Source organism: Perna viridis, chromosome 4, assembly GCF_037379345.1.
Source record: "Perna viridis isolate PV_CMFRI_1.1 ecotype Kerala chromosome 4, ASM3737934v1, whole genome shotgun sequence".
Classification (NCBI taxonomy): domain Eukaryota; kingdom Metazoa; phylum Mollusca; class Bivalvia; order Mytilida; family Mytilidae; genus Perna; species Perna viridis.
This window is the reverse complement of record NC_142448.1, coordinates 11,699,529-11,712,790: the sequence shown is the minus strand read 5'-3', so window position 1 is coordinate 11,712,790 and position 13,262 is coordinate 11,699,529. Positions and strand designations below refer to the sequence as shown.

Sequence of the window (13,262 nt, the reverse complement as noted above, 5' to 3'; positions counted from 1 at the left end):
ATTTTTTTCCTGAATTAGCTATATACGAAGTTTTAAAGGGCATGAAGTAGGACATGGAATAGGACATGGAATAGGACATAGTTGTAGAAATTGTGAAGGTAAGTACACATTGTTTTTTTTATTAAGAAGGTTTTAATGTTAACTGTTACGTAGTATTCCAGTCACTGCATCAAATATTATATGAGGTAAGCGATGAGATAAAGTGCATTGCAGACCTCATATCCAAGCTGAAACGACATACTTTGTACATACATGTACCAGGACAACATTTAAAATAAATACCACGGTCTGGAAACCCAAATATATGAATAACTTTATAGTAATTTTTTCTGGTTAACATTCATACATTTTTGTTAGTCATTTGATCACAGAAGGGCTATTGGCACAATTTTTAAGCTACTACGTTTCTTCCTTTAAAAAATACATAGCAATTATGGTCTTGAACTAAAAATGCAAAATTTAAAAGAATAAATGTATCTTACTGTCTTATTTTGCCTCTTTAGAAAATCGACAAAATCTCGTGCCTCCCTTTCAATTACCTCTGGAAATTGAACAAGTCGAGGGTAAGTCTATCACGTCGATCCAGTCATTTTGTTAAGATCACTTGTATTTTTTAACGTTCTCTTCAACAAATATGCAATGGCTCATGAATTTAGCAATATAGGTATATCTTGCAGCCAATTTGTTTGAAACACATGTGTAAGACAATGTAAAGGCCTTTATATTACTACGTAAATGGGTCGTTTGATTGTATCGCACCACAGAAAAGTTTAATTATTCCGTTTGTTTTTTTATTTCCTAAAAAACAAAGTTCTTAGAAATATTGTTGTTTATTTTGTAATTCTAAGCCATGAAATACAACTTCCAAGACATGGGTATGTTCAGCTTTTGTTGATATCATCACTGCAGTTTTATGCATTTAACGAATTGACAAACAAATTAACACTTACTGATTATAATGTGACTACTACCCTCTCGTGGAGCAGGATATGTTTACCCTTCCTGAGCATCTGATGACACTCCCATTTTAGTAGGAATTCATTAATGCATTTTTTTGGTGCTGTTTTGTTTTCTTTATATTCATGTCTTTTGTATGTAACTGTATTTTATTTGTTGTCTTTATTTTTTAAGTAGATTGTATCTGTTGTTTTATTTTTATTTGAACACTTGTATAATTGGGTTTAAATTCTCTGATTTGTCTTATTATTTTGATGCTTCTGTATTTATGTCAGTATTCAGCTAGAAACTTGTGTCAAATTATGAAAAATATCCTATTTATAACTATTTTATTTTATGTAGATAGCCACTTGATAAAGAAATGCCAGTCAAAGTTTTGTTCGTTTTGACGAGTCATAGTGAGCTGGGAAACACGGGCAACAAAACAGGATGGTATTTACCAGAGGTTGCTCATCCATACTGGGTACTAAAACGAGACGGTCATACAATAGAATTCGTCAGCCCAAAAGGTGGAAAATCTCCTATGGTAATTTATGAAATTTAATCAGCACATGTTAGAATATTAGTGTTCTGGATTTAGTTTTGATTCCGGTCAGTTGATTTTTTTCTGAGTTTTGTCCCGTAGACTTACTAGTAGATATTTCATGCAAAAACTCAGTTTTCCGCATTTTTTTGTTGTCATGTTAGCAAAAATCAATTTGATAAGTGGTACATAGCTTTAACACGATGTTGGATTTTTTTCTGGCCCTCTTATTTTTTAAAATTCTTTTTGCTTAGTAATAGCCTTTGGAGTCAGAAAATTCTGTAAAATTTAAGTTTTCCGTATTTCATGTTATGATTGCAGATATATATATATATATGTATAATATGTATACAACGTCTCAGAATGTGACGACTCTATTCTCTACACTGCTCCATCGGATCATATTGATACAGGGAAGATAACGTAAACTTATAGAAGGGTCTGAAAAATTCCAAACGATGTTAGAACTGTCAAATTTGCGAAGCAAATTTTTTTCGTTCCCTCCGCGGGACAAGAACTCGTACCGCTGTGACATCTATGGCAACACCGCCTGCACTAAGTCCAGCGCCATAGACCACTCGGCCAGCTAGGCTATATTAAAATATAGCTTTCGCTGGCCGGGTGATTCCTCTTCGAAGGATTAATCTAGGGCTGTAACTCAGTACACGATGTATGGTAGTACGGGACAGTTCATCTAGGTGTTATTATGTAGGATAAAGGATCAAATAAATGATGCATGTCACAACAAATCAATATTATACAACGTCTCAGAATGTGTCGACTCTATTCTCTACACTGCTCCATCGGATCATATTGATACAGGGAAGATAACGTAAACTTATAGAAGGGTCTGAAAAATTCCCAACGAAGTTAGAACTGTCAAATTTGCGAAGCAAATTTTTTTCGTTCCCTCCGCGGGACTCGAACTCGTACCGCTGTGACATCTATGGCAACACCGCCTGCACTAAGTCCAGCGCCATAGACCTTGGCCAGCTAGGCTATATTAAAATATAGCTTTCGCTGGCCGGGTGATTCCTCCTCGTAGGATTAATCTAGGGCTGTAACTCAGTACACGATGTATGGTAGTACGGGACAGTTCAGCTAGGTGTTATTATGTAGGATAGAGGATCAAATAAATGATGCATGTCACAACAAATCAATATTATACAACGTCTCAGAATGTGTCGACTCTATTCTCTACACTGCTCCATCGGATCATATTGATACAGGGAAGATAACGTAAACTTATAGAAGGGTCTGAAAAATTCCCAACGAAGTTAGAACTGTCAAATTTGCGAAGCAAATTTTTTTCGTTCCCTCCGCGGGACTCGAACTCGTACCGCTGTGACATCTATGGCAACACCGCCTGCACTAAGTCCAGCGCCATAGACCACTCGGCCAGCTAGGCTATATTAAAATATAGCTTTCGCTGGCCGGGTGATTCCTCCTCGTAGGATTAATGTTGCAGTGTACGGATGGAGCAGTGTAGAGAATAGAGTCGTCACATTCGCTGTTCAAGGAACTGTCGCTGTTTTCACCTTAGCAAGTTTCGAGACGGACAGTCATATGTCATACACACTGTGTTTAACCTCACGGAAGGATTTGCAGACTGGACAGTCTTTTTAATTGGATGCGCATTGGTTGTGTTCTCCAAGGCAGTGACCTAATCTAAAAAAACTCATGCCCATGTAAACCATTTATCGGTGTTTGCAAACAACATCATACATGACATTTTCTGACATCGAAATATTTGTTTTTAGTTTGAAAGCGTTGGCTGGCCTGACGACCTCATTGGTTTTCCAATCATGATCGCTTGCAATATCCTCTGTCTTTGTAACTGACAGAAAGACTTTGCTTTTTAAGACAGTTATAGAAAACGAATCCTGTAATAACGATGACATGTATTCGTAACACCGGAACCGGCTACTGTGGTTTCACATCCCTTTTATGAACCTGGGAAATCGAAGTGATAGCTCAGTCCAACCTTGTTGTGATAGCTTTACTAAACAAACTGTTATTTCATCGTGATCCATTGAGTCCTTAAATCTTAGTCATTTAACTAAAACAATCACTTAACCAACTTAGAATCATTGTGCAATGACAGTGTTGAACATTTTTTTTGTATTCAGTAGGCATCCAATCCAAAAAAGGAGAATCAAAAGTTTGGATGAAAGCTTTTATTTTTTATAGGACCCAGGGAGTGGGGAAGCTTTCAAAGACGACGAAATGAGTCAAAAGCTGTTGAACGATAAAGAAGTTATGGCAAAGATCAATGCTACAAAGAAACCATCAGAAGTTAATCCTAGGTACAGTTACTTAAAATAAAAGGCAATTACCAAGGTCTGTTGTATTTCTCTATGGTGACCATTGAATATCGTTCGTCTTTTGCATGTCAAATGTCGATGAAATAGATGTAAAATCTAAGAATTATTGAAATGGCATGAACCCTTATTGAAACTTATAAATATATATGTAGAGTTTAAGTAACTCGTTTACACATACTTCTATTGTGTAATTTCTTCATTATCTTCTGTAAATTTATTATATCCCGCTTCCTTCAAATTCTCTTTGACTACTTGGTTTGAACCTTTTTCATTGTGGTTTCCAATTTCCATATCTAATTCAATATTCCCAACAGGATGGCTGTAGAAATGAAAATTCAAATATAAAACTTTCCGATTTTCAGATTCTTACTAATGTTTTATGTTGATGTTGAGTAAGCTGAAACACTTCATTTCAACTTCCAGTGACTTTAAGGCGATATTTTATGCCGGAGGTCACGGCCCAATGTTTGACTTGCCAGAAAATAAGGAGATTGCAAAATTTGCTACAACTATTTATGAAAACGGCGGTATTGTTGGTGCAGTCTGCCATGGACCTATTGGTAAGATGTAGGCGTATAACGATAGTTTTCACCAAGTTTCTAGGGATTTAGTAAAAAGTTCGGTTTACTTGTATTAACACGACTCCGTAGAAACAATCTCTATCAAAGGTTTAATCAGATGTACGGTGTTCAGTATGTTTGATTGGGATTGTCAGTGCGTTGATATACTAGTTCTTATGGAAATTACTGGCATTTTGAAAGTTCCAAATACAAACAGTTTGACGTTTTGATGAGTATATTTACGTTACTTTCTCTCGTCTATTTCAAGAATTTAAATTCACCAAAAGTAAGATTGATTAATATTACAGTCATGAATGAAGGATCTGATTTTCAAACTATTGTCTATTTGTCGAACCTTAATTTCACAAATAGAGATATTCGGTACCTTATACCACGTGCGTTTATTGCGTTTAAACATATCCGATTTTTTTCTCTTCTTGGATTGTGCTGTTATTTTCTGTGTGTAAATTTTAGTTTCTGTGTGTTTTGTTACACATTTTCGTCTGTTGTTCGTTTTTATGTTCACAGCCTTGTTCCATCCCCTCCTCGTATGCACTTCCAGTATTTCTATACATCGGTAATAAGAGAAATTTTCTATATGTACATCTCGAGAATTATGATTTAAGTGAGATTTTGCGTATAAAGGTCAGATTTACCTTATATTGATATTTATTTTGTCTTTTATCCTTTTAATTTTGATAGGCCTTGTACCAATAGTTCTATCAAATGGTGAAAGCATTATAAAAGGTAAAAAAGTCACCGCATTCACCAATGCAGAAGAGGATGCAGTTAAGCTGTCTCCTGTAATGCCGTTTCCATTGGAGACCAAACTGAAAGAATTAGGAGGGAACTTTGTAGGTGGAGATATGTGGGCTGCGAATGTTCAGGTGAGTTTATAATTGTCCAATATTTTTATAGTTAGAAGATAATTACAAAATTATCCAAAACTCTTTCAAACATACTGAATTGGAAGTCTGTGATTTAGGATACGACATTTTTAAAAAAAATTGATCATCAGTTTAGTTCCGTTTTTCAGTTCAGTGGTTACCATTCTTGATAAAAAACAAAAAAAAACTGAAATGAGCTAAAAATTACCTCAAATATGGTTTCGTTTTACCCTTTTTAAAAAAAAAAAAAGAAAAAAAAAAGATTTTCGGACTAATTTAAGTTGACACATTAATAGGAAAAATTAAAAACTATATATAGCGGGACTCGAACTCGTACTGCTGTGACATCTATGGCAACACCGCCTGCATAAAGTCCAGCGCCCTAGACCACTCGGCCAGCTAGGCTAGGCGGAGGGAACGACAAAAAAAATTGCATCGCAAATTTGACAGTTCTAACATCGTTGGGAATTTTTCAGACCTTTCTATACGTTTATATATCTTCCCTGTATCAATTTGATCCGATGGAGCAGTGTAGCAAATAGAGTCGTCACATTCTGAGACGTTGTGTGTGTGTATATATATATATATATATACTAACCACATTTTCTGTCTCTTGAACCAACAAGCCATACAGACAAGAATATACACAGGTACTAAACTATCATGGTTTGTAATATTTACAGGTTGATGGGAGATTGGTAACCGGGCAGAATCCTAATTCCGCTTCACCTTTGGCAGAAGAACTAAACAAGCTTTTAAAGTGAATATATAAACTTTGTTTAGCTCCAGAGATCTGAAATATGACCGACCATTTTGACTGATACTAAGTTTTATATTTTGTAATAAACTTATTTTTATTTAGTACCAATTTAGCCAGTGAATTTATCGGTTATCTTGTTCTATATATAACAATGGCTTAGTTAGTTCCTTTAACCAAAGTTAATACTAAAATATCTAGATTCAAAAATTGGTTACCTCGCCCTCTTTTTGTCCATGGTTTGCTGTATGTATGACATCTAACCGAATAATCGGCCTACACTGCAAGTATTATTCCACTAGAAACAAAGTAAAAAATGTGCGTCTTGGTCAAACATATCGTCGATATCAGAATCAGTTTTGTTATTCACCGATTCTTTCAACCTTTTTACTTCCAAAGATGTGCACCTTCGTGTATTGTTCAAACATGTTGTATATAATTTCCAATAAATCAACTTTCACTAGAATAATACGGTTAATTTCTAAGAAAAATGCCCCAGTCATCGACTGAAAGAACTTAATGAATTTTTCACCCTCAGTATCGCGTAACAGGAGGTCACGATTAGTCTTTTACAACACCAGATGTATTGCTAGTGCTTTATTTTTTAACGGTAAATGATAGAGTAAATTTTTAAACTTCTTCTAGCCCTTGTAAAGGGAAACAATTTGAAAAAAAAATCATTAAAATCAGACGAGAAAATGATAAATTATAGTCTTTCAAAAATAACGTAGCAACATCCATTCAGCAACTGCGTATGGAGTTTTAATATCACAACTCATACGTTATGCCAGAGTTTGTCGTCACTACGCAGACTTTTTGAATCGCGTTAGACTTCTTACAATAAGAGTTATGTTGCTACAAGTCACCACTATAGAAGTTTCATAGTTGTCATCATGAAATCGAGGATCGTTATGGTGTACCCATTTGCACCATGAAAACTGATTTGATCAATGTATCATAGTTTTCCTTTCCTCTTTCGTGCACCTCGGACTTGACTTTTTATGAGCAACTCGGCGGTTGTTTCTAAAGCAGAGGATGTTTACCCTGCCGGTGCACCTGGTCCATGCTCCAAGTTTTAAGTGGAGTCCGAGTTGCTCATTTGCTTTTGTTACTTTGTATGTATTGTTTTAGTTACTTTTTGTTCTTTGTTTGTCTGTTTTCCATGTCTGGTCTTTGTTCATGGATTACACTCTTTTGATGACCTCTAGAATCTTTGTTCCCTTGATTATTCTTTTGCCCCTTTGACCCCTTGTCACTCAAAATCGGAGTAGACATATTTAAATACTAATTGAAAAACAAAATAGGGATTTAGATCTAATAAAAAATTAAAGGTGGAAAAAGTTCTGCATTCATGGTATTAATTAAAGACTTTTACATTCGATCCCTAAAACTTAATCAGAGATTTCTCATATCTAACTGAAAAATTCATAAGGAATCCAAAATAAAATAGAAAATAAAGATTCAAAATCGCACCAGAAATAGAAAGTCGATTTCTCTGTTTTGTTTATAACTCGAAAACTGTAAAAGATACCTGAAATAAGAAATGTTGAAAAATGCATATCAATAAAAAAAAAAGAAAGAAAAAAAAAAACAAACAAAAAAAAAAAAAAAAAAAAAAAAAACGACAAAAAACAAAAAAACATAATAGAAAAAAAACATTATCGGACTAGAAAAAAAATCATTTTTAGGGTGTTGCCTCACTTTGCCTCTCACCCACACTCAAAGACTTACATTTCTAATAATCTGTTGAACACTTTTAAAACATAATTTGATAAGTAAAAATATGAAATAAAAATGCTTCGCAGAAAAAAGGAATATAGCCCCCTCTGGCGGAGTGCTAAGGTTCCAAATCCAATAGAATACCACAGCAGGGTTCTTTAACATGCGAGGAACGCGGCATCTTTCGAAACACGTTGCACCACTATAGTTTGCGGTCAGTTTTTCAGTATTATAGCCTGACGACCCCAACATGTAGAATGCCAGTGGTACTCTATTCTACCCCCTGGGGTTCACAAATCAATTGCTATGTGAGCAGAATGCTATGGCCCATGGACAGGGTTCTGATCATTATTTAGTGGCTTTTACGACATGCTTAGCTCTGCTGCGGGTCTATTCTTTTGAAACCCGGACGTGGTGGATATCAAGAAAACGATGTTCCCCTTTGATCCCTCATTTATAAACGATTCAATTTAATCCCAGCCTGATTTTTGTAGTATAGAATATTATGGAATTAAGAGATAGGCATCCATATGCTTTGACTGCACTTATAAGTTAGATTTAGTCGTTTTTGGACTCCTATTCGAAAACGGTTGTGGTCATAACCCACAGAACCAATACAAACCTTCCTTCTGTGGTTTAAAAACCTTGTAATATAGTTTTATAAAGACCTCAATGCTAACAGAGCGAAGCATAATACGACTGCAGTGGTCGATCCCTGAACAGTTGATGTAAGTGTGGACACAATATTAATGTTTGATACACTAAGACATAGGGGCTTATGGACACAGCAACTGGTTTGTACAAAAATTGAAATTTTTAAATAATTTTTTTTAAAATCAGATAAAAAATTTAAAAGAATTGATGTTTTTTAGGGTTGTGGTTATTTTGACCCCTTATAACTCGAAAACCATAAGAGATATCTGAAATCTGAATGAAAAAAAATATAGGCGGCTTTTTCACAAGACATTCGATTAAAGATTTTTTTCAAATCGGACCAAAAATAAAAAAAAAATTTGGGTATTGTCCATTTGACCCCTTACTACTCAAAATGGTCCAAAAACGCTTCACATCTGCTTTATACATTTGTGTACCAGAATTAATAAGAAACACACACACAAAAAAAATAAATAAAAAATAAATAAAGAAGGGAAGAAAAAATAGGAAGAAAAACATTCCACACGGGTTTTGATAAAACATTTATTTTTACCCTTTTTGTTCCTTGTTCTATAATGATAGGGTACAGAAACCCCAAATTAAATAGAAGCCCTCCTTTAGTAGTTAAATATCAGATCAAAATTTCATAACAATTGGTCAACCACAACTAAATCTCAAGTGTCTACAGACGACGTAGACAGGAACGACGACGACGACGACACAGAGGACGACAGTTCCATACCAATATACCACCGCACATATTTTTGTGGTCATATAAAAACGAAATTTATGTGACGAGCAAAGGTGTCGCGACAATGTTTTGTCGAACAGACAGACGTATAAATCCCAAAATTTACTATTATACTGTGCTACAAAGCAGTAAAACTGAAGTACCACATTAAACACAAGCTCCATTGCATGTGTAACCTCTATTTAAAATTTCATTAAAAAATGATTATATTTCCTGGCAGGTTATTTATATTTCAGTTGGTATTATATAATCCATGTTCCTTTGTTTGTCGATTCCCAGTAATATAAACATTATTGATAAACTACTTCATTTGTCCTAATTTTTCATCATTGTACTTAGTGTTGATAAAACTGTACATGATAACAAATTTGAACACTTATACTTCCTCCTCTTATCATGGTTTGTCCATTTACCATGAATACCTCTGAATCATCGATCCATGTGGCTGTCGATATACCAGCAACAGAGAAGTAAATTATTGCTTATAGGTGGACTTTCATCAAGAGAATAAAAACATTTGTTTAAAAAATAATTGTAAGAGCGAAAATAGAATTTTGGAGCTAAAACTTTCTTCTACATACTGATATGAAAACTGAGATACCCGTAGGAACGATTTACTTCACTTATTGCCATTAAATGTTCAGGACTTCTTTTCGGTTATTTCAAATTTTAAATAAATCCTTTTCTCTTATTTGATTATATAATAACCCTATTTTAATTTTCAGTAATAAGACCCTTTCAGTAATCTAAATACGATTATTTTCCCAGCATTTTGACCATGCAGTTTGCTTCAGTCCGGCAATGATCTTCAGAGTTGTAGTATTTAGCTATTTTTCCAGCGTCTTTGAATTGTCTGTAAGTTAAATTTCTGTCCAAAGTCTTCGGTAGCTTTTCTGAGCGTATTCCAACAAGAAGTGTGGAAAGGGTAATCAAGGGAACCAAGGTTATAGCGGTAATCAAAAGAATGTAATCCAGGGACAAAGACCAGACATGGAAAACAGACATACACAACAAAGAACATAAAGTAACTAAAATTATACATACGAAGTAACAAAAGCAAATGAGCAACTCGGACTCCACTAAAAACTGGGAGTATGGACCAGGTGCATCAACAGGCTCATTCTTCTTGCAACTGGAAAGTTGCAGAACCTTATGACCAGTTTGGTTGTAAGTCTGGAATGTTTCAAAAAAGTTTTCCCGGGTAATTCTTATAAAGTTTTCATTGAAAAACATTTTGGTTTGATTATAGAAGAAAAACTCGTATCATTTACTCTAACTTAAAAAACCTAATACACGTTTATCGCGTAAAACATTAGAGTTAATGCATTGGGTTATGGACAAAATTCTCTTCCCGCGTATGTTAATCATTTGATCTACTCGTCATGCCTTAGCAATGACATCAAGTTTTCTGACATGCAGTTGTTAAACAGTTTGGTAGTCTTGATTTCTGAAAGAAGGATGTACATCTTTCCGTTCTGACTAATACATGTGGAACCCTCTGACGTCAGTTCTATCATCATCTGCTTTTATTGTACCACCAACGTCGCACTTCGTATACGAACAATCCATCACTGCAAAACTGTTAGCCATCTGAAAAGCAATACAACTGTTTTCATTTGCCAAGTCTTCATTTTATTACACTTTTTCTTTCTAGTTAATTAGTGTCATGTTTGTGAAACTGAATTTAGAGGATGGAATTTGTCTCCAAACATAAATATAGGAATAAGTAATTAGTTCCTTACAATCAGTGTGTTCTATGACATCTTGGTGTATACAACTGTCTGTGGCTTTAAATGTACAAACAATTGTCTAAAGGTAAAGGAAAACTATTGACCAAACTTTACGACAAACGTGATGACTTTTCATTCAGAATTGTCAACGTTCCTTTCATCTGTGGCAACATCCTTTCGGCTCCTGCATATGGAGTGTTCATATCACAACTCATACGTTATGCCAGAACTTGCCGAAACTACGCAGACTTTTTGTATCGCGCTAGAACTCTAACAAATAGGCTTCTGGAACAGGGTTATGTTGCTACAAGATTGAAGTCATCACTGCAGAAGTTTTATGGTCGTCATCATGAACTCGTGGATCGTTATGCTGCATCCATTAGCACCATGAAAACTGATTTATTCAACGGGTCATAGTTTTCCTTTACTCGTTTGTCTACCCCGGACTTGACTTTTTATGAGCAACTCGGCGGGTGTTTTTAGAAAAGCAGAGGACGCTTAACCTGCCGGTGCACCTGGTCCATGCTCCCAGTTTTTAGTGGAGTCCGAGTTGCTCATTTGCTTTTGTTACTTCGTATGTATGATTTTAGTTACTTTATGTTCTTTGTTGTGTATGTCTGTTTTCCATGTCTGGTCTTTGTCCTTGGATTACATTCTTTTGATTACCGCTATAACATTGGTTCCCTTGATTACTCTAAAATTGTCAATAATCATGATGTTGTTCGAACGATAATTGCCATCATTGAACAGAAGATATTTGGTACACAGTGATTTGGAACTCGCTCTAAAAAGCTTCCGGATGTGAAATTCTAAAACATTAAGGAGGATGTTGAGAATACTTTTTTTTAAAGATTTATATTGTTAATTATTGAAATGTATACACAACACACATTACGTGATTTTATTTCCTGCGGTCAATAATAAATTTCGGTTCCTGGTTCCTTATTGATATTGATTACGTTAACTGACAGTAGCAAAGCTTTGTTTAACTATCAAATTGATCTAGAAGAAATGAAAAAAGATGAAATTTTCCAATATTACAACTGGATAAATTTTGCTCGTCCTTTTTTAGATTAAAGTTGGTAAGTGTTTTTTCTTTATGCTACTACTTAAAATTCCAGGTGTCCTCTTTAATTGTGCCTATGTTGGTGTACAATAAAAAAAACCAATTGTAATGGTAAGTAAAAATTTTGTTAAATAAGATTTTAACTGTTCACTTAGTATTCCAGTCACAGCATCAAATGTTATCCGAGATAAGCGATGAGATAAAGTGCATTGCAGAATTACCTGGCATTCTCACATCAAAACTGAAAATATATACTTTGTAAAGACATATATGTAACAGGACAACATTTAAAAAAATACTACGGTTTGAAAAATCAACTATATGAATAACTTTTGTCATTTTTTCTGGTTAAGATTCTTACATCCTTGGTAAGTTATTTTATCACAAAAGGCTTATTGGCACATTTTTATTTTAACTACTACGTTTCTTCCTTAAAAATATATAGCAATTCTGGATGTCTTGATCACAGAAGGGCTATTGGCACAATTTTTAAGATACTACGTTTCTTCCTTTAAAAAATACATAGCAATTATGGATGTCTTGAACTAAAAATGCAAAATTTAAAAGAATAAATATATCTTATTGTCTTATTTTGCCTCTTTAGAAAATCGACAAAATCTCGTGCCTCCCTTTCAACTACCTCTAGAAATTGAACAAGTCGAGGGTAAGTCTATCACGTCGATCCAGTCATTTTGTTAAGATCACTTGTATTTTTTAACGTTCTCTTCAACAAATATGCAGTGGCTCTTGAATTTAGCAATATAGGTATATCTTGCAGACAATTTGTTTGAAACAGAAGTATTAGATTATGTATATGCCTTTTTTTCTTTCTTCCCTGAAAACAAAAGCGTTCTTAGAAATATTTTTTTTTTATTTTATTATTCTAAGCCATGAACTAAAACTTCCAAGACATATATGTTCAGTTTTCGTTGATATCATCACTGCAGTTTCAAGGTGTTACCGGATTAACAACCGACCGAAATTAACACTTACTGATTATTAGCACTTGTAATGTGACTGCTACCCTCTCGTGGAGCAAGATATGTTTACCCTTCCCGAGCATCTATTATCCCTCCCATTTTGGTAGGAGTTCATTAATTGAGCATCTGATGTCACTCCCATTTTTTTGTGTTGCTTTGTTTTCTTTATATTTTGTATATAATTGTATTTAATTTTGTTGTCTTTATTGTGTAAGTCGATCGTCTCTGTTTTCATTTGAATACTTTAGCTGTATCCTTGGGTTTAAATGTCTGATTTGTGCTTTTATTTTATGCTTCTATTTTTCCAGTATTCAGTAAGAAATTTGTGTAAAATTAAAAGAAATATCCTATTCA

At 34.4% G+C, this 13,262-nt stretch overlaps 1 protein-coding gene across 2 annotated transcripts; it reads left to right on the top strand.

Moving 5' to 3' along the window:
- LOC148618864 (uncharacterized) lies at nucleotides 1-6,119 on the top strand. 2 transcript variants are annotated; one of them, XM_088578168.1, is made up of 7 exons: nucleotides 1-98; nucleotides 504-563; nucleotides 1,300-1,483; nucleotides 3,671-3,786; nucleotides 4,228-4,364; nucleotides 5,067-5,251; nucleotides 5,935-6,119. In XM_088578168.1, the coding sequence occupies exons 3-7, from the start codon at nucleotides 1,319-1,321 to the stop codon at nucleotides 6,013-6,015; spliced, it is 684 nt and encodes a 227-aa protein (XP_088434294.1). In that variant the 5' UTR covers nucleotides 1-98; nucleotides 504-563; nucleotides 1,300-1,318; the 3' UTR covers nucleotides 6,016-6,119. The 2 variants fall into 2 exon arrangements, with proteins under 2 accessions (XP_088434294.1, XP_088434295.1); XM_088578169.1 differs by lacking the exon at nucleotides 504-563 and having other exon boundaries at nucleotides 19-98.
- The last annotated feature ends 7,143 nt before the right edge of the window (nucleotides 6,120-13,262 follow it).

Excerpts from the sequence above, each read along its gene's own strand:
- LOC148618864 (XM_088578168.1), top strand. The coding sequence starts at position 1,319 with ATGCCAGTCAAAGTTTTGTTCGTTTTGACGAGTCATAGTGAGCTGGGA. Across the intron at positions 1,484-3,670 it reads AAGGTGGAAAATCTCCTATG|GACCCAGGGAGTGGGGAAGC; the intron begins GTAATTTATGAA and ends TATTTTTTATAG. Across the intron at positions 5,252-5,934 it reads TGTGGGCTGCGAATGTTCAG|GTTGATGGGAGATTGGTAAC; the intron begins GTGAGTTTATAA and ends TAATATTTACAG.